This window comes from Panthera pardus, unplaced genomic scaffold (assembly GCF_024362965.1).
Source record: "Panthera pardus isolate Hobbes unplaced genomic scaffold, ASM2436296v1 HiC_scaffold_7, whole genome shotgun sequence".
Classification (NCBI taxonomy): domain Eukaryota; kingdom Metazoa; phylum Chordata; class Mammalia; order Carnivora; family Felidae; genus Panthera; species Panthera pardus.
In genome coordinates, this window is record NW_026527002.1 from 41,065,458 (window position 1) to 41,086,570 (window position 21,113).

Consider the following 21,113-nt stretch of genomic DNA (forward strand, 5'->3'; position numbering starts at 1 on the left):
TATTTACACATTTAGTGGTGTTTTCTTTTCAGACAAAATACTGAAACAATTTAAAAAAAACTGTACAGAAGACTTCATACCATAACCACAGCTTAAATTTATAATTTCTTCAAAAGAAGAGATTCATGTATCCAGTAAGAGAATAAACTAGCAATCTGGTATGCTTTGTTTTCTAACTAGACCCACTTTCGAGGTTGAAATTTCATTAAAAACAAACTAAAATATGTAGAAGTAGCTAGTCTATACACAGCAAGTTCTTACGTCAGGGTTTTGTTTTGTTTTTAATAAATAATCTAGGAGTCAGTATACATTTACTACTTTTTCTGCCTTATGAAAACAGAAGTTTAGGCCAAGTGTTAAGCTTTATCACTTTGTCCTTAACTCAGTGTAGGAATTTAAAAACGACCTTAACAGTTTTGCAAACATAAATAAAGTCTTAGTCACACTAAATTAAGAAAAAATCCTTAGGGATGTCTTGGAGTTAGTAAAGTGACTTTCTCATATAAATAGGTTGAAAGTGTACTTTTTTATTTAAATTGTGATGTACAAAAAGTCATTATAAAGCAACCTCTGTGTCAAAGCCCAAAGTAGGAGCTACACATTTATCTTGTTTAAAATTTCTTTGGTATTCCCCCTGTTTAGACCACAGTTTAAACACCATGTTCATTTAAGCCTTACTGATTAAAAAATGTTATGGCAAGGCAGATGAAATAAAAAACAGATTAAAGTTCACCTTTTGTAAAAATTCAAGTTTTATAATAGCTTGCTACAGCAGCTGTAGATAAATTAGTCACCTTATTACAAAACTAAATCTTTGTAAACAAGTTTAAATTTTATTTTCAAAAACCAAATTGCACTAGTCAAGACAATATGAATTTTGAGAATCTAAAAACTAGATTCAAAGTATTGTATTACTCAATGTCGCCTTTAAGGTGGCACTTACCTAGTCTAAAACTCCAATGATAAAATTCTTAGTTTATCAAGGTAACACAGTAATACTGGATTAAAAAAAAAAATTATGGCATAAAGCGTGGCTATCTTCTATCCAGTCACCTTGGGAATGAAGTCATCTTTGTAAACAAGTCCCGCTGTTTAAACAGCTAATGTAGGAATTTCTTCCTTAATGCCAATTTTAAGTGGTTTTTTAAAATCGAAGAATGGCAGTGAAACTTCTGAATTGGCTAGGACAGTCATAGCACTATTTTCCTGAAAACTTTAGTAGTTCAGTTCTAGGAAATTCTACCAATGGTCAATTCCAACTTGTTTGCTTAGTTAACCTTCGTTAGTATTTTCCTGGTGGCTTTTCAGTGCTCTTCGGTGGTGTCATAATGCCTCCACTGCACACTGGTGACAACTGTCCCCCCTTTTGAAAGGTGTTTACATAATTTACTTCATCCTATACATGTGAAGAAATCATGCAGAGATTAACAGGTAAGGTAAAGCACTGATAGAGTAAAACAAAGTCAAACCAGACTTGGATATTAATTTGAGACTACTTAGACCTCATGAAATGGTCTCTTTAGGTCTTTGCAAGCATGACTAGTCCTATTCTAGAGGTTACAACAGTTTGAACTGAATATAGCTGTATTTTTAAAAAACTCTTACTTGGACTACTGGCATTAATCTTGAGACATTCTACAAATTTTGCTGTGACATCAGTGTGCCCATTAGAGCTTTCTATCTTGTATCACTGCCCTAAAGTATTTCTAGTATCCTTATTAGTTTCAGTAACTTACTAGATATAAAATGAAAAGCCCCACAAGAAACATACCAGCATAGCCAGATAATTTGTATGTGTCTGGATATTGTGTCTGTCTTCCATAGAAATCTTCTTAAAAATCTTCAGCTTCACAGGATTAGTACTTTTTACTACACTGGCAAAAGGCACCATCCAGTCTACACATTCAGAAATGTTGTCCCATTCCAAACCTAGATAGAGGAAAGTTAGGAAAATGTGAAGGTTACAAGAGAAATTGTCAATATATTGGCTTGTCCTTCCGATTTTAAAGATAATTTGAGAGTGCTAATCTGCTTTAACTTCTTAGAATTGGATTTTGGCCTTCTAATAACTGTTCATAAGGTGACTTATTTTGTGGGAGAAAAAGACTTAGAGCTTCTTAACCCGTACCTTCTACATATGAAACTGAAGTTGTCAAAACCCAAAGAACTCTTAAAGCAGGGCAGTGACCAAGCTGACTGACTTCAAACGGATTTAAATTCCATTTGACCTTATTTTTTGTTTATGGATATATACTGAAGATGAGGAAGGACTTCTAACAAAAGAGAAGGTAATTGCTAACCTAATGTTTTCCATTAAAATTTTAAACTGTTTAATAGGAAGCTAAAGTTGATAAATTAATAGTCCCTTGTGAACATGTAAGAAGATAACAAAATATAGTGCCTTACCTGAGGCTTTCTTAACCACTTCAATAGAGGTAAAATGGCACAAGGCAGCGGCAGCCAGGATTCTGTACTGGAATTCTAATGAGTCGATGGCTAGAATACACAGATCTAGAAGCTAGCAAAGGAAAAAGCAAACGTACATGTAATTAGGAGAAAGGATGAGTAATCAATGTTGCTACTAAAGATCAGTCAGCTATAATTTTAGAGTACTTATGATGTGGACCCATGTGCCAAGAATTGGTAAAACTACAGGGATCCAAAGATAATTTCCTTCAGAGTGGTGGCTCAAGCCAGGAAGTGAATAGGCAAGGATTGTTATGATGCAGCGTGGTGTGTAGCAGTAGGAAAGGCACCTAATCCAGAGTGGGGAAGACCTGTGCTGCTGAAATCTTAAAAGACGCAGTAGCCACGAAGATTGGGAGGTAGAGAGTATTCTAGGTGTAAGGAATAGCATTTGCAAAGATAAATGAAATATTACTTTCCCTTGGGACCTCTAGTTCAGAACAAAGGAATTCCTTTCCTTCATTCCTTATTTTAAAAGGGAGAGGGGCGTAGGTAGAGAGGCACAGATTAGATCATAGATTAGCCTAGATTAGATCATAAAGAGTCTGTAAATTTAGTTCTGATTACTGAAATTATTGGAACATTTTAAATCAGGAAAGATACATTTTAAGAATGATCCTTTAGAAACATGTTCCCTTCTGTGTATCTGCTTTACTGTAATCTAAACAGTGAGATTATTTAAAAGGCAATATAATCTAGGTAATAAAGAGTATAGTAGAATTGTGTAAAAGGGCTAGATTTCAGAGGCTAAGGTAATACTGTCCATGGAATAAACAAATTATGTTTGCTCCCATTGTCCAGAAGGTAGAAACATGAGAAGAGTTAGAAATAAACAATGTAGAAATAGTAATTATTAGCTTATCAAATTTTTGTTCTCTATCAAAAGGGGATAGCTGCTTATGATACTTTAGGATGCTGGCAATTCTGACAGAAAAAATAAGCCCTCATTAGAAAGTTTTACAAAATGAACCAATTCTAATTCAGTTTTAGTTCATAAGGTGTTTACTAGATTTAAAATACAAATTAAATTTCAACCTAGGTTATTTAAAACCCAACCCAAAATACCACAGTTCCTTCAGTTTCTTATGTAAGCTTTTCATATTCTACATAGAATTCGAACATAGATTTTTCTCACTTATATATGGTAGTACAGCAACCTTTAAGATACATACGAGAAGCAAGCAGGAAAGAACATTTGCTATGTTGGCCTACAAAAGCATAATTTGAAATTAGATTTTTTAAAAATGTTATAACTAATCTTAATTCTAATGTATAAAATAGGTACAGTGTGTTCAAATATGAGGATAAGATTATCATACAGAATAATTTCCTATCATACTAAAGACAGCTGGCTGCTAAATACCAAAAAGAGGTATTTAACACTCTACTTTAAACCCCTAAAGAATGAAGAGTACTCATAATACATTTAAACTGAAAGTTTAAAGTCTGTTCTCTAGAATTACTAAGCAATGTAAATACTGGGAACAGAATTTTATGCATCAGCAGTTTTGTTCTAGTCAATTAAGGAGTGAATTTAATTCATTACGATTTTTGTTGTATAATTTATTTAAGACTGTAAATGCACTAAACAGTTACAATAAACATTAGCATATCTGCAGTGAAAATACCTGAGCTATTTGAATGAACTTTTCCTGAGAATACTGAGGTAGAAGAACTTTAGGAGCATCTTTAAGAGCATCAACTTGGAGGAAGAGATTTAGCCAGGAGATGACTGTTACAGGACAGAGTTCCCATTTTAAAGCCTGTTAATAGTATGAAAACACCTGTTAGTAAATGTAAGTATATATACACTGTAATATATAGCTAATTTACTAGTAGTCCTTTAAAAGCTTTCTGCTTTAGGCCTATTCTAGGAATTTTATTCTGACCCTTATTTTATTAAAAGTACTTATAGATACTTCAAAATGTAAAGCTGCTTATATTTTACAGTTTATTAATCTAGTTCCCTTTTTTATTCTCTATCTTAACTTAATAAGCTCATTGAGCCTAATATTCATTCCTTCTTTTCTCATTTCTTGCAGCCCCTGGTCTTCTAAATCTATTCTCTACTTTATTGAAACTGCCATTTTAAAATTATATTCAGTGAACAAAGCGAATTCCATTCAGATCTTCCAAAAACTGATCTAGACTTTTTCTTTCCATGATCTTTAATGGCTCCGGTCAAAATGTAAAAGTTCAAAACAAAAAAGGCAAATCTTAATGTATCATATCTGTTCCTTCATGAAGCTTTGGGACTTTACCATTTACAAGCAGTCTAAAGTAATTAGGGGAGAACAAGAGAGTATTGCAGAGAATTCCGTCTTCTCTTTACATCCTCATACTGTGCTTCACGTCTGAATCTGAGTAAGTTTATTGTTAGAACAATATCAACATGCCAGCAAGATCCCATTCTAATAGAGCTATCAATATGAATGTTTACAGACTGTAAGCATAATTTAGAAGACATAAATTTGTAATTTACAACACAGTAAATGAAAGTCGTGTTTTCTTGTGTGTCCTGTATACAAAGTTATGATGTCCAAATTTAATAACATACTTTCTAGTAGCTAACACTCAGCCTTTACTCTAATTCAGAGCCTGATTAAACACCTTTTGGGTTTTTTTCTCCACCATTTTGCTTAATAGTCCTTTTTGGCATATAGAAAGGAAAAAAGGCAGTGAAATAATTCTCATTCTCTGTTGGAAGAGGGGAAAATCAGAATATTTGAGTGTCACTGTTGGAATTCATTGATACATACACATGGTATGGTAATTATACTTTTCAAAGCATTTCCTTAATCACTTTTAAAGCAGTATATTCTCATTATAGAAAACTTGAAAGACACAGAAAAATGGTCTACAGCTTAAGTAAATTCTCCCCCCCACCCCCATTTATCCATACCATTGTCAATATATTGATGCATTATTAACCTCTTTGAACTGGATCTTAATGCTGAATGAAATCTGTTTTGACTACTTACAGTGTGTTCTTTGAGATTGAGTAGCTAACTGTTAAGTTACTAAAACTGCAACTAGAATCACTTAATACCTTTAATATAATAAGTTCCATTCTTAAGATATCCTCTTCACTGCAGGCACCATCAGTGACATAAGCAAACTCTTGGAGCTTAGGAGCATAGATTTCCTTTGAAATGGATTTTAAAAAAACATTAGGTGTAGTTGAGACCGAGATTAAAACAAAAAGAATTCTACAGAAACCACTTAACAGGCTTTGTTTTTAAGGACAGCTTCATAAAGTGATTTTAAATCTTAGTAATGATACGTTTCTCAGATGTAGGAGGTGAAATTAGCCAACTACATTGAAACTTATTTTCATAGGCTTGATCTTGAATTTCAGTTAATAAGCAACTAGAATATTAGGTCGGTCTGAACAGTCCAGAGAACAAATAGAATGATCAGAGTAGAAGAGAGGCCTGTTACAGATGAGAACAGGCTAAAAATCAAGATTTCAGTCTAGAAAGCTACCTGAAACACAGTTGAATTCCAGAGAAGGGTAGACTAAATATAAAATTATTCACCAAATTTGGCAGGATTGGGAGATAGCCCTTAAAGCTCAGAACAAAAATATGGAAGAAAAAAATAAATTCAAGGAAATTAAGGCATGTTTCACAGTCCTCCTCCTGCCCTCAAGATGATAAAGGTTTCAAAAATCTCAAAAGAAATTATGATAATCCAAAATACATTGTTTAAGAAAACCAGATGGAGATTGTGTGAAGGAAAACCTCAGGCCAGAAAAGAGTTGCTTTCTATCCTGGCACCGCCAGCAGACACAGATAGAGACCATTATTCTAACCCAGCAGAGCTATTTATTTCATTTGATTGGTCAGTTAGTTTTCAAAGACCATTCTATTGAATCCAAGTGCCATAATTATGTATTGGGACCACACTGGTATATTTTGTTTGGCAGAATGAGACATGGACTATTTGCCTACATTACATTTCCAGAATCTAAACCAGACACTTAGAATAGGCTCAGATACTACAAAAGGAAGTATATTTATCCCTCCATACAAATCAAGAATGTTCAAAAAATGTTTTAGGGGAAAAATAAATCCACTTATCTTAGAGTTCATATCCAAAGTTGTAGGGATTGATGTGATGTAAAAAGAGTTTAAGGTAAATCTATCTGTGGATAAACTTTGAGAACTTACCTCAAGTTTGGAAGCAATGAATAATGAGGTAATTCCAATGAGCTGAAGCATATTTTTATTTATATCCTTTTGTGTCAACATAAATCTGTCAAAAAAGTCTTGTGCGAGGTAAAATGTTTCTCTATGAAGTGTGTATACTTCACATACCTAGAGAAGGATCCAAATATTTACATCATCATTTGATGAATTTCTTCAAATTAGAAAGTTAGATCCTAACATACCAGTCTTTAGAATACTTTTTTTTTTTTAAATGTTTATTTTAGTGGTGGGGGGGAGCGGGTAGGAGTGGAGTGGGAGGGTGGGTAGAGAGAGAATCCCAAGCAGGCTCTGTGTTGTCAGCGCCAGAGCCTGATGCAGGGCTCGAACTCACAAAGTGTGAAATCAGGACCTGAGCCAAAATCCAGAGTCAGAGGCTTAACGGACTGAGCCACCCAGGTGCCCCTGAAATTTTAAGCCCAACTTTGTTTTTTAGGATATCAAAGCTGAGATTGGGCAAGGGCGAGGAGGGAGACAGATGTTAACATGTACTAATAGGATAAAAAGAATCTATTACCATCCTCATTTACTAGTTTTATTGTTTTATTTTTTTGCCCCACATGGACTTTATTCCCAGATTCATTTACATTTTTACTGACTGTGAGCAAACTTTTCTATTAATTTCCTGTTTATTGCTGATAAATGGGTAAGTTCTCATGCTTAGTTTATATTTTTAATTCTAACAGCCCTAAATGATGGTTCTAGGCAGACCTTTAACGACAAAATAACCTTTCCCTTTAATATTTTTTTAACTTCTTTTTTCCATGTTTTACTGCATTGGCTAAGAATTTTTATAGACAAAAACTGGATGAACAACATTGGTGACATATAAAGTCTTGATCACATCCCTTGTTTCTGACTGTACTGGGAATTTCCCAAATGTTTCACTACTGTTCTTAATAATAAACAATGTCTGTCATTTCCACACTTATTATAGGCAAAGCTTTAAATTCTCAAAATAACTCCAGAAAGTGACCATTATCCCCATTTTGAGGATGAGAAAACAGGGATAGAAATACAGGAGGGTTTTGTTATTGTTTTTAATGTTCATTTATTTTGAGAAGGAGCACGTACGTGTACGAGCAGGGGAGGGGCAGAGAGAGGGATCCCAAGCAGGCTTCAGGCTGTCAGTGCAGAGCCCGATTCGGGGCTCAATCTCACAAACCGTGAGATCATGACCTGAGCTGAAGTTAGGAGTCAGATACATAACCAACTGAGTCACTCAGGAGCCCTGAAATACATGAGTTCTAATAATGTGTTTAGGAAATCTCTTAGTTTACTACATATTTTGAAATGAGGAATAGAAACTGAATTTCAAAAAATGTCTTTCACATCTATTGAGACTTGATGATTTTTCTCCTTTAAACTATTATGGTAACATTTAACCTATCTTTATGTTTCTAGACTGAGAAGATATACTAAGAAAAAGAATGTAATGCTCTACTCTGTTTATTCTACCCAGTTTTGCATATAATCCTATTTAAGGGAAAATAGCAATAAGTTTGGACAGTCCAATCCAATTCAGATTGGATAAAAAGTCAATGTAACAAAAAGGAAAAAAATTAAAAATCTGTATGATTGTGTTTAGGTTGCTTCCATGATCACTAGGTACTCCCAAAAGTCAAAACCCAACCACCTTCTTGTACCCATATGATTGAAATATAATCTTGTCTTCCAGTCAGAGTAAGAGATAAGATAACCTGACTGCAAAGAACACCATTTTATAGTCCTTTTTAAAAAACTTTTCTGATAGCTTCTGAGATTTACTCTCCCGTTGTTGCACCAAAAAGCCGAGTATTTCTCCCTTAGAATGCTTCATTTCTATCTTAAACACAGGGAGACTACAGAACAAATATCCAAGGGCTGGAGGAAAATAGGTTTGTTATCAACACAAGTAAATTCTTGGAATTATTATCCAAAGAATGGGAATGGGCTTAAACAAGAGAACGTTTTGGGCATAGATCTTTAGGGACTTCAAAATCACTGTAATTCCTTTAGATTAATGGTACAGTGTATTTCTGAAAGGAATAAAAGTATATAATAAAGGGAAACAATTGAGCATAGAGGGCTTGGTACTTCTGGATATTTAAAGCCTCCTTATTTAGGACTTAGAAATCAAGATCCCAAATCATAATTTGGATTCTGGTGATGCAGAAAAGGACTTCTGAGGGCCCTGAAGCTTAGTCCTGGTTCTTCACTTTGTATAGCAGAATGTAAAACCTTGTCAATTACATATTCTGTTCATCTTGATTATCCTCAGCACCTAGTGCCTGGTACACAGCAATACTAACAGGTACCAGGAATTCCTAATTGGGTTTGGGTTATATGGGATGTAGTGGCTGTGTTAGGATTTTACTCTCACAAAGTAGACATTTGCCATTTTGGTACCATCAACTACAGTAAGGACCCCCCAAAAATATTTGCTGCTGGCCATGAATAATATACCAAGGGCACCTGAAAAGCACATTTACATCTTAAATATTTTTCCATCCTACAGAGAGAAAGGTATTAATGGAACATACCTCTAAAAGCCAGTCTAGAAGTATTGACCTCATCTGTGGTTCCAGGTCAGAATGCAGAACTTCAAAATGTTTGTCATGAACATATCTAGTCTCTTTTTTTAGCATGTTTAGCCAAACATCATTTGAGCATCCCCAACTATGGAAAGGGGTAGAAAAGAATCACTATGTGACCTACATAATATACAACATAAATTTTCAGACACTGAAATCCAACTTTCAATTAGAACTTGAAAGGAGCTCTTTACAAACCAGTTCTTTAGCATGAAAAAACAGAGGCTTGAAATTATACAGCAAGAATTTAGACTAGACTTCAAGAGTACTTTCCCCAGAGCAACACTGAAATTTTAAATATTTAAGCATATAATCCCAGTAGAGACAAATCTCATCATCTCCAAACAGATCATCAATAGTAGAATCACCTAAAGTGGTGGAGGCTGGCAGAGTATAGTGAAGGGGAAGGTTGGCAAATTTAAATGTCTTAGTCCACTAATTTGCATATAGAGCCAAATAATACTACACTATGTGCTTTGTATAAGCTGTACCTCTTAGTCCTATTCATTAACTAAAAAACATAGACCTTACTAAGCTTGGTAAGAAGTAAATACGGTTGATACATCAAATGAAAATGTTGTATGTTAAAATGCTTCCATCTTAATTTAGAAAAATCATTTAAACTCCATTTAAAAGGTGTTCAGCTCCTCTCCCCCACTCATGCTCAGTCTCGCTCCAAGCTCTCAAAATAAATGTTAAAAAAAGTTTTGGATTTTTTTAGTGGGGGAGGGGGCACCTGGGTGGCTCAGTTGGTTAAGTGACTGCGGCTCAGGTCATGATCTCACAGTTTGTGAGTTCGAGCCCCGCATCAGGCTCTGTGCTGACAGCTCAGAGCCAGGAGCCTGCTTCGAATTCTGTGTCTTCCCCCGTCTCTGCCTGCCCCTCCCCCATTTGTGCTCTGTCTTCTGTGTCTCAAAAATAAATGTTAAAAAAATTTTTTTAAAGGTGTTCAGCTCTTCTAATGAGGCTTGCGGTATTCAAAGAAATGAAAATAAATTAAAAAAATCAGTATTTTAAACACCCATATCCTTTGTGAACAGCAAAGTATTCTCAAAATAATACATGCATAAATATCAGAGCAATTTTTGTATGTTTTTATAGTGAAGGCAAAATAGGACTCAAAATAGTACAATATATTAAATTAGTACAATTTTAATTGACATTAAATTCAAAAAAATATTCTTACCTTAAATCAGGCAAAGGTGAAGGATTAATAAAAAGATTTTTAAATCTGTAATTTGTAAATCTGGAGAAGTCACTTGTTCCTATTTCTTTGTGGGGTGTTTCAATGATTATACAAGGACTGATCCCTCCAGATAATACAGGTGGCCAACAATTCTGTCATTAAAGAAGAATTTGTGCAATAGAAAATCACCTTTTTGTCTTGGATCTTTCATAAATAGAAGCTAATATCTCTAAACCGACTATAGTTCTTCCCAAACACCATCGTTAACATTGCTGATAATCTAGTTGACATTTTATAAATAAGCCATACAGCTCCTACTGATCTTCAAACAGTTTTAACAGGTGGGGTGTTTTAGAAAACAATATAATTCTGAAAATACAAGACATTCGGCATTGGGGGAGGAGAGGAATAAAAATTCATCTGTGGTCACATCACTTTCAAGATTAAAAAACTGAAGTTCTTCCCTTTTTACAATAGTAGCAAGGGCACCTTGTTTTATAAAAAGCTCCTCCCTCATCCCTACCCCCCAACCCTTTAAGCCTGCTCCCATACTTCAGAGTACTATAAGGCAAAACCTTAAAAATGGAATCAACCAAAGTCAATTAGTTTAATATTTAAAGGACCCTTTCCCCAACCAGTGCTGGTTTCAAAGAGAACCACGTCTCTAGTGTTCTCTGTACCACACACAGAATGGGTAGCAAGGGGCTGGGTGCCAGTCTGTCAGTGACTTCACATCCTATTTATGCCCAAAGGAGCAGCTATTAGGACCCTCCACTAGCCAGAGAGGGAACAAAGAGCAGTACATTGGACAGATTAGGCGGGCCCTGGTGCACCAGGCGATTCCAAGAGGGAGGGATTTACAAAGAGGAACCAGCTGCTTCAAGGCAAACTTATTCTGCAGCTGTAGTAGGATTTAGGCACATACAAACCACCTAAAGATCAGCACCTTCCTGCTGACCTCGGGTCATTCCGAGTAAGTGTCAGAGGTATCTTTCTGTTGCACAGCAATAACGCAATTCAATTTTTATTTGTCCTGCATTCGTTTCACCCAACCCCCCCCCCCCCCAGTCCAGTTCTGCATTACCCTAATCTCATACTGATGTCTCTTGGTGACCTCCTCTTTTCTTTTTTTGACATCCTGGAAAATAGAAAAGACCACTGTTAAACTAAAGTCCCAGCAAAGAAGTTCTCTCCTCCCTCTCCCCTTAACTCACCTGGGCTGTTTTTCTCTTCTTGGCCTGAATTATCTGGGCTTCTGGAGGGGAATCCGTCTGGCTGGGCTGGGGTTGCTGCTGCTGCTTAGCTTGTAAACGGCTACTACAGTGAATTTTTTAAAAGGAAGTTTTATAAGTCAAGAGTTTGAAACGCAGCAGCTAACTTTTAAACACATCTACAAGACAATGTTACCTGCGTCTTGACATTCTCTTCTTTCAGGTGTGTGAAAGCTCTGGAGAGGAGAGAGGAAAAATGAGAGTCAAATATTTTGTCACCCATATTCTCCCAGGTGCCAGTCAGATGCTCATTCAGGGGTTACAGCTGAGTCCTTCAGGAGGTGGCCTGAGTCATTTCACCGTGCTGTCTTACGCACTACAATGGTTATTTCACGGGATTAATTTTGGACACATGCCTGCGTCTCAACTGAACGTACAGTCGGGACGCGAGTGTCTTTGAGAATTTACAAAGCACCCCCAGCAAGGAGGGAGATCTCCCCCAAATGGGTCTTTTCTGCGCCCTCCGTCCTCTCTCCCATAACCCCTAGAGGGGCCTGGGCAGCGCCCCCACGTCCCCCCCCCCCCCCTTCCATCCTGGACAAGCAGCGGAGAGAGAGGGGGTTGTGGAGGCGAAACGCTGTGGAGAAGCCGGTTCCGCGCCAATTTGGAGAGCGGCGGTGGCGGGGAAGCAGGGGGAGGAGGGAACTGAGACTTGTGTCACGTCCTTCAGTCTCCGTTCCCTCCTTCCCAGCCCCACTGGGCCCTGCCTGTCGCTTGGAGGGGCACTGGGACCCCGACTCCAGATAAGGGGTGGGAGCGAAGGAAAGCGAGTTAAAGAAAGGGGAAAACTGGGCTGGTCGGGGAGGTTTTCTCTCCGGGAAGGGGACCCAGACCCCGATCCTCTATCGCGCGGTAGAGCTCCCCTAACGAGGGTGGGAGGGAGAAGCCCCTGCAATGAGGGTATTTTCCTTGGCCTCCCCTTCGGGCAGCCCTCCACCCCCGCCACTTCCCCGGCCCCCTGCCAAAGATCCTGACAGGAACGGAACGCGGGGAGCCATCCTCCCGACCCCCCAGCCGCCTAATTCTCAGCCTTCCCATATTTCCTCCCGCAGGCTCCCGCCCGCGGGAAGAATCGGCCCTGGGGGCTTTCTCTCCTCCCTCACTCCTCCCTACGCCCAGCAGCTCCTCACCGCTAGACCCGCTACCGCTCCTCTCTCAGCTGGCGCCGGCGCCAACCCAATATATAGGCCAGGCCGGGCCCGCCCCGCACGCATGCGCCTCAGACTGACACCTCCGGACTGCGCGCTCCCCTCTCCCGCGCGCCCGCCCCGCAGGCCCGCGCGCCGCGCCCTGCTCTCAGTCCGCGCCCGCCCACCCCGAGAGGCCAAGGGCCTGCTAGCCTAGGCCCTCAGTTCGCGTTCACCTGCTCTCCACTTCACCTGCCTGCGATGCCTGGCGGCGGGAGGGAGTCTCTCAGAGGGCCCTCCTCCAAGGTTCGGCTCCCCACCGCCCTGCTTCCGCGTCTCCCGCCAGTAGTTTCCAATTCCCTCCCGCCCTCAACTCCCGGATCCCTTCGGTGTCGGGCAGCGGCTCAATCCCGGCTTACGACCAGGTGGAGGCGACATGGGTGAGCACAGAGTAGCCAGGAAGTGGCCATCCTGTGGTGCTCTGTGGCTGTGCCGCTAAGTGTTCAAGGAACCCGGTTATTGCGGATGAGACGCCGGGACCAGGAGGACCCGCCCCTGAGGGAGGAGCGCCACTTTGGCTGCCGAACTGGCCAATGGGAGGCGAGGACGGCAGCACAACGTGGAGAGGCTGCAGAATGTAAACACAGCCGGGCGCACGGCTAGCCACGTGTGTCTCCGCGCCGCCCGTCGGGTCTGGGACCACCGGGGCCAGCCGTGGCGCCCCAGGACAGCCAAACTCAGGGATGTCTGTCTTGCACTTTGCTCCAGCCCGCCGACGGAAGAGGTTCGTATCAACCCTGTTTTCCCGCTCCCTGCTCCGCCAACCCGGTTGCCTCCCGGGGGTGGGTCTCTCTGCACTCCGCCGCCCTGCCTCTGCCAGGCGGATTCCCACTGCGAAGTCCCCGCGCGCAGGAAACGCTCGCGCTAGGCTTCACCCTCCCTTCCTGCCTACCGGACCTGCAGTTCCGGGGTTCCCCAAAAGTAAAATGTCTCTCAAGAGCAGGGCCGGGGGCGGGATTCCACCCCACAGCTCTCTGGGGTCTGACCGGGAAAACTGCCCCACCACGTGCCCGCCCGGGGCCCGCCCGGCCGGCCCCGCCCCGCCGCCGCCAGCGCGCCCTGCGGAGCCCGCGCGAGTTGCCCGCGCGGGAGGGAGCCGCCCGCCTCCGTACTATAATGGCAGGAGGCGGGCCCGACGCGTTTCGTTCTCTTCCCACCTACCCCCATGGCTAAACCTGGGGGAACCCTCGTTGCCCTTATTACCGCCCCGCTCCATCGCGACCCAAGACTGGACATCTCCCAGCAGGACATGCCGTTGATACTTCGCAAACAGGTTTTGCGGCGGGAGCAGTGGGGCGGGGACGCCTACGGGAACAAAGACCCCCGCGGTGGAGGAGCCGAGCGCAGGCTCCTTGGAACTCGCGGCAGCTCGGGCCGGACGCTGAGCGACCAGGTTGGGTGCTTTGCCCTGGCCCGGCGCGAGCCGCCGGGGTAGGGCCGGGGAGACCCAGGTGCCGAGGCTGGCGCTGCGGCGCGGCCCAGGCGGGAGCCCTTCCCGAGATGCACCAGGAGGCGGCGGCCGGGACCGACCCGGGACCCCTCCCGCACCCCCGCCCCGCGCCCTTTGTGCCGCTCCGCCTGTTCGGCGGAGCCTGGAAATAACGGCTGCTCTGCGGGGTTTTGGGCCCGCAAGGCCAACTCTTTTTCACGCTTTCCTTTTGGATTCTTACTCATGCGACAGCCTTGGGACCCCGGCAAAGTAATTCTTTTTCTCCCGTCTTTATGCCTGAGGAAATAGTAAGAGTCTTTCTTGCCTCAGGTGCCATAGAATTAGGAGAGGCCCAGAATCTTGTCAGTGCCCAGAAGCTTGATACCATTTATAATGCTTCTGATGGCGCTCTCGTTAGGGGAGGAGTTGCCTCCCTTTCGCACTCACCTCAAAACACTTTCGGTGTAAAGCTTAGAGATAGTAAGAAAGGGGAGGTCTTCCAACAAATGTGTTACCTTGACATAAGCAAAACTGGTGTGGCCTAAATGAATGAATTTGATAAAATGTACAGAAAACTAGGTACGTCGATTAATATTTGTAGGATTAACTTTGGTGTATGTATTGTATGCTCAGCACTGGGCTAATTAATATATTACCCGTAAACAAGACTGTAATTAGAAGTGTACTTTGGTAAGTGCCCTTGACTAGGAAGTGAATAGAGTACAGTCATAGTAAAGGAGAAATTAGAAGCCATCTCAAGACTGCTTTGTCTGGAAACCAACAGGGTGAATTCTGCCATGTTACAAGTACCTGACCAATAGTTAAGTGGGATTAAAAAGAAGGTGAGTTTACCTTTCAGATGGATCCAGATTCCAGCCCTGCTCTGTTGCAAGTTACTGAATTCCTCTGAGCATGGATTTTCTCTGGAAAAGATAGAAGGCACCCATTTCAAGGCTCTTTTTAAAGGTTACGTTTGATAATGTATTAGAGACCCTCTCTTGTGTATGTAACTGTCACAGAGCACATGCTCAGTGCTCTTTGCTCACCTGTCCACCTCCCTTACTCGTTTACACCTGTAGAAATTGAGTTTGAAGGATCCTGAATAACACAGAAAGCTGAATTATAAAATTGCTGTTTCCCAGAGTTTTGTTCATGTAGTTGTCCTTTTAGGTAGTTACTTTAGACATCGTCTTTTTTTTTTTTTTTTTTTTTTTTTTAGTTTTATTAATTAACTTAATCTCTACACTCAAGGGGGGCTTGAACTCAGGACCCAGAGATCAAGAGTCCCACACTCTTCTGACTGAGTCAGCCAGGCCCCATAGACATCATCTTTCAATATGTTATCTTTGTTTCATATTTTTTTTTTAATGTTTTTTATTTATTTTTGAGACAGAGAGAGACAGAGCATGAGCAGGGGAGGAGCAGAGAGAGAGGGAGACACAGAATCTGAAGCAGGCTCCAGGCTCTGAGCTGTCAGCACAGAGACCAACGCGGGGCTCGAACTTACAGAGTGTGAGATCATGACCTGAGCTGAAGTCGGAAGCCCAACCGACTGAGCCACCCAGGTGCCCCTCTTTGTTTCATATTTTTACACATTCCTTTAGCTCCCTCTTTTCCCACTGACCCTAGTTTTAAAATTCACTTTGAAGTGTATGAAATTCTTTCATACATACATGTAATAATTTTAGAAATTTGGGCATTTTCTGAAGTATTTTCCCCCATGGTTCATGCAAAGTTAAAATACCATAGTAAATAAAGTAGTGGCCTCTACAGTGCTTTCATTTTCAGGAAAAAACAGGGAGAAAACAAAGGTTTTTAGAAGCACAGGTTTAAAAAAATCAGGCCCAGCCCACTTATTTCTTGCTTCTATGCCTTTCTTTGCCGTACCTTCTGTGAAACCTTTCCAAATCCCTGCCTCTGTGCTCTTCAGTTCTGCTCACCTCACAGGACAATAATTACCTATGAAAATGTCTTTTATCTCCAACTAGTCCTTGAATTTTGTTTTGTTCATCTTTTTCTAGCAGCTACCCAGCAGTTCAGAGGCATACAAAGAGGACCTTGGTAAATACTGAATTGAGTTATGCATAGGATATCCCATTATAGAACTTTAATTCTCTAAGGCTAGAGTGATGGATGGTAGAATTGTTCCCAATGAATAATAAGGTTTTTAAAAAATTAATCAACTCTTTTTTAGAAGTTTTTAGATTCAGGGGCACCTGGGTGGCTTGGTGGGTTAAGTGTCTGACTTCATGATCTGGTATCTGTGAGAGTAGACAGAGAGAGCCTGGCTCTGTGAGAGCTGCCTTTGGCTACCTGCTAGAGGTCTGGGGGGAGAAGAGAGGCATCTTAAGGTGTGGAAGCTAGAGCCCTTTAAAGATGGTCGGTTCAGGCCTGCAAGATTTGTGATACTCCACAGTGCAGAGAAAGAACAGGGATAAACAGGGCAGTATTAGAAATCCAGAAGCTCTAGGCTGAGGTTGAACTTGGCAGGTGGATGCAGGGTGGATCAGCCTGCTCAGGGCCAGACACTGTTCCTGTTAACTACTGGGGACATGACAATTAAGAAATCGCCCCTATCTGTAAGAGCTCATATATCTACTGGGGTGGGGGACAGAATAAATGTGTAGCAAATAATTATCATTAAGCAATACAGAAAAGAAAAAAACGGAATATGACAGAGGAGACTATTAAGCTGTAGGAGGTAGGAAGTGATCTGGGAAGGACTCAGGAGGTGACATTTTATCCATTTCAGTAATTCAACAAACACTAGGACACAGTAGTGAAGCAAAAATTACTGCCCCCTTGGAGCTTAATTCTAGTTGTGTGTGTGTGTGTGTGTGTGTGTGTGTGTGTGGGCAGGGGTGGGGGAATAGAAAACAAACACGTAGCAGTAATAAGAAGTAAGAAAAATAAAAACAGCATAAGGGATGTGATGTGAGTTGCTACATTAGATACAAGTTCAGTGAACACTTCTTGGTGTGACATTTGATCTGAGAACTGTGAAGTGAGAGAACCAGCCATGCAGGTAAGGAGGAAGAACATTCCAGGCAGGGGAACAGGAAGTCCAGGAGACCTTGGCTTATTTAATGGACAAGGAAGTGAGTATGGCTGGAATGTAGTGAGAGAGGGAGGAAAGGCAGCATTTTAAATGCTCCCATTTAAAAATGACCCATGGGACTGCTGTGTGGAGAAGAGATGCCAGCAGGGAGAGGAGTGAGTGGACTGGAGTGACCCAGGTGAGAGCTAGTGACAGCTTGGAACAGGCTAGGGTGGCAAGGTGATGAAAGGTGGTTGCATTCAGGATGTATATTGAAAGTATAGCAGAAAGGATGTAGTGATGGATTTGATGAATGGGACAGGGACAGCTCAAGAGTGAACAGCTAGCTGAGTGACTGTCATTTACTGGTGCTGGGCTGGGTAGATGAAGGGAGGAGCAGTTTTAGGGCAGGATGAAATTAGGAGTTGGTTTTGGACGGGTTAAATGTTAAAATTTTCCCCTGTATTTTATTATGAAATTTAAAAATATCCATTAAAGTTGAAAGGAATTTATAATGAATAGCCATATGCCCCCCACCTAAATCCCATCAATATTTTGCTGCGCTTACTTTATCACAGATTCTTTCCGTCTGTCCATACCTCTATCCATCCATTATTCCACCTTATTTTTTCATGCATTTCCAACAAAACTGGAGATATCAGTATACTTCCCCTCAAATACTTTAGTATGCATACATAGCATTAGCAGAATTCAATATTTGTTTAGTTTTTTGAGATAAAACTTACTGTCGATGAAAAGTACAAATGCTAACTATACATTCTTAATGGATACACTTGTGTTACACAAACTCCTGTCAAGTTATAAAACATTACCATCATCCCCCGGAAGCTTCCTTTCCCTGGCAATGCCCATTTCCACCTACCACCATTAGGGAGCCACTGTTGTGATTTTTTTCCACCATAGATTGGTTTTACTAGCTCTGTAATAGAACTTCATATTATATATAAATTGTATTATATGTGTATAAATACATACACATATGGAATCACACATATATATATTTTTTTAAATTTGCATCCAAATTAGCATATAGTACAACAATGACTTCAGGAGTAGATTCCTTAGTTCCCCTTACCCATTTAGCCCGTCCGCCCTCCCACGACTCCTCCAGCAACCCTCAGTTTGTTCTCCATATTTATGAGTCTCTTCTGTTTTGTCCCCGTTTTTATATTATTTTTGTTTCCCTTCCCTTATGCTCATCTGTTTTGTCTCTTAAAGTCCTCATATGAGTGAAGTCATATGATTTTTGTCTTTCTCTAATTTCACTTAGCATAATACCCTCCAGTTCCATCCACGTAGTTGCAAATGGCAAGATTTCATTCTTTTTGATTGCTGACTAATAGTCCATTGCATGTATGTACCACGTCTTCTTTATCCATTCATCCATCGATGGACATTTGAGCTCTTTCCATACTTTGGCTATTGTTGATAGTGCTGCTATAAACATGGGGGTGCATGTGTCCCTTGGAAAAAGCACATCTGTATCCCTTGGGTAAATGCCTAGTAGTGCAATTGCTGGCTCGTAGGGTAGCTCTATTTTTAGTTTTTTGAGGAACCTCCATATTGTTTTCCAGAGTGGCCGCACTAGCTTGCATTCCCAACACACATATATATTCTTGTGTGACTCCTTTCATTTAACACGTTTTTGACTTTCATCCATGCTACTGCATATATCATTACTTTCTTTTTATTGCTGAGTAGTATTCCACTGTATCTATACACCAGTTTATTTTTTATTTTTTGGCTGTTACAAATAAAGGTGCTGTGAACATTCTTGTTGTGAACACTTTTTTGTGGACAAACATATTCATTCCTTTTGGGTATATACCTAAGATTGGAATTTTGGGGTCATAGAGTAGGTATATATTTTAGTTTTATTTAAAAAACAAAAATAGGGGCGCCTGGGTGGCGCAGTCGGTTAAGCCTCCGACTTCAGCCAGGTCACGATCTCGTGGTCCGTGAGTTCGAGCCCCGCGTCGGGCTCTGGGCTGATGGCTCGGAGCCTGGAGCCTGTTTCCGATTCTGTGTCTCCCTCTCTCTCTGCCCCTCCCCCGTTCATGCTCTGTCTCTCTCTGTCCCAAAAATAAATAAAAAACGTTGAAAAAAAAAATTAAAAAAAAAAATAAAAAACAAAAATAACAGGGTGCCTGAGTGACTCGGTTAAGCATCTGACTCTTGATTTCGGCTCAGGTCATGATCCCAGTGTCATGGGATCAAGTCCCATGCTTAAGATTCTCTTTCTCTCCCTCTGCCCCTCTCCTCTGCTCGTGCTTTCTCTCGAAATAAAATATGAAATAAATAAAATAACCAACTTGTGATGAGTACTGGTGTTGTATGTAACTGTTGAATCAATTCTACACCTGAAATATTACACAGTATGTTAACTAGCTGGAATTTAAATAAAAACTTGAAAAAAACAAAAACGAAACCTGTCAGACTTTTTTTGAAAGGTCCATCTACAAAAGAATGGGTAAATACATTGTGGTATAGTCCTATTATGGAATACTGTGTTGTAGTTAAAATGAAGTAGAACCACATGTATCAACAATGGATAAGTTTCAAAAATATAATGTTTGGGAAAAAAGTAAATTGTAACATTCGGTATGATACCATTTATATAAAGTTCAAAAGCATGTGAAACAAATATCACATATAGTTATTGGTACATACTTAGAATAGCATAAAAGCATATTTTGCAAAAATAATCATTGATTTTTACTATCCAAAGGTAATAGTACCTTGGGATGGGGCAGGAAGATGAACGGGATCATATCATACTTTCTGGTTCTCTGATTTCTAACTTTGTCTAAGGAGCTTCTCCTGAAGTATTTATCTCATTTACTCCTTCACCCCTGGCCTGTACTTCTGTACTAGTTAAGATTGGGCAGAATCAGGATTCAGGAAACAGGAGCTGCTCACTCAGCTTCTGAGCCCCCTCTGGTGGCAGCATGGTGCTGGAGGGGCCCCAGGAGGCCCCAGCGGGGCAGGTCCTGGCGGAGGCCGCCCCTGACCTGCCCGCTACCGCAGCCTCCAGATGACTTCCAGCCCTTCCTTCCCACCTACTTCCTAAACTTAGTTCTGTGATCTGGCCCAAGCTCTCCACCCAACCCCAAGTACAAACCCTCTTAAAACTGAGCTGTATCTTAAAATGTTTTGTTCCATTCGGGTTTTTTTTTTTTTTCTTCAGGGACTCTCAGTTTACATTTGTGCGATTTCCTTTGTCTTCTCTATCATGCCTTCTCTAATGATTTTATTTATTTCTATTTTATCTTCTTCACTTTTCTTGTTTTCCACAGTGTCCTTTAGCGTGATGCCTCTTCTCTCTTGTTTCTTGTAATGTGGTTTCTGAAACGTTGTGTTTTTCTTATTTTCTAAATCTACCAGTTCCTGTTTCAAGTCTTCCTGTTGTCTGTGGCCCTCTACTGCCCGACCATCCCTTCCTTGAGTTATTTCTGCCCCTCAGCTTCTTGCATGGCCACAGCCTGGTTACATGTTTTAAATGTTATAATAGGATATTGGTTAAATTTTTCTTCTGCTTTTTGGCAACATTTTTCTGATGAGTTTTCATAGTCTGCGGGAAAGTTTTGCTACTCCCTTTCAGATTTTTTTCTGACAGTACCTTTGTACAGATGTTTTTTCTTACGGTGCCTCTGACTGGATGTTGAGTTACAACTTTTTATCATTTATTTTTACATGCGTTGGATTTTTCAAAACCAGCGATTTGCAAGAGAATGC

At 40.7% G+C, this 21,113-nt stretch overlaps 1 protein-coding gene across 4 annotated transcripts; it reads right to left on the reverse strand.

The window, feature by feature from the left end:
• Positions 1-33: 33 nt before the first annotated feature.
• On the reverse strand, positions 34-13,339 carry CCNE2 (cyclin E2). Of its 4 annotated transcripts, none has more exons than XM_053896610.1 (12): positions 13,084-13,339; positions 11,841-11,880; positions 11,648-11,747; positions 11,518-11,571; positions 10,434-10,585; positions 9,197-9,332; positions 6,639-6,785; positions 5,516-5,611; positions 4,095-4,229; positions 2,407-2,518; positions 1,772-1,929; positions 34-1,396 (listed from the first exon to the last, which is right to left on the reverse strand). In XM_053896610.1, the coding sequence occupies exons 2-12, from the start codon at positions 11,852-11,854 to the stop codon at positions 1,283-1,285; spliced, it is 1,218 nt and encodes a 405-aa protein (XP_053752585.1). In that variant the 5' UTR covers positions 11,855-11,880; positions 13,084-13,339; the 3' UTR covers positions 34-1,282. The 4 variants fall into 4 exon arrangements, with proteins under 4 accessions (XP_053752585.1, XP_019309048.1, XP_019309047.1 ...); XM_019453503.2 differs by having other exon boundaries at positions 11,648-11,750; positions 13,084-13,338; XM_019453502.2 differs by lacking the exon at positions 13,084-13,339 and adding an exon at positions 12,835-12,901 and having other exon boundaries at positions 11,648-11,750.
• Positions 13,340-21,113: the final 7,774 nt, after the last annotated feature.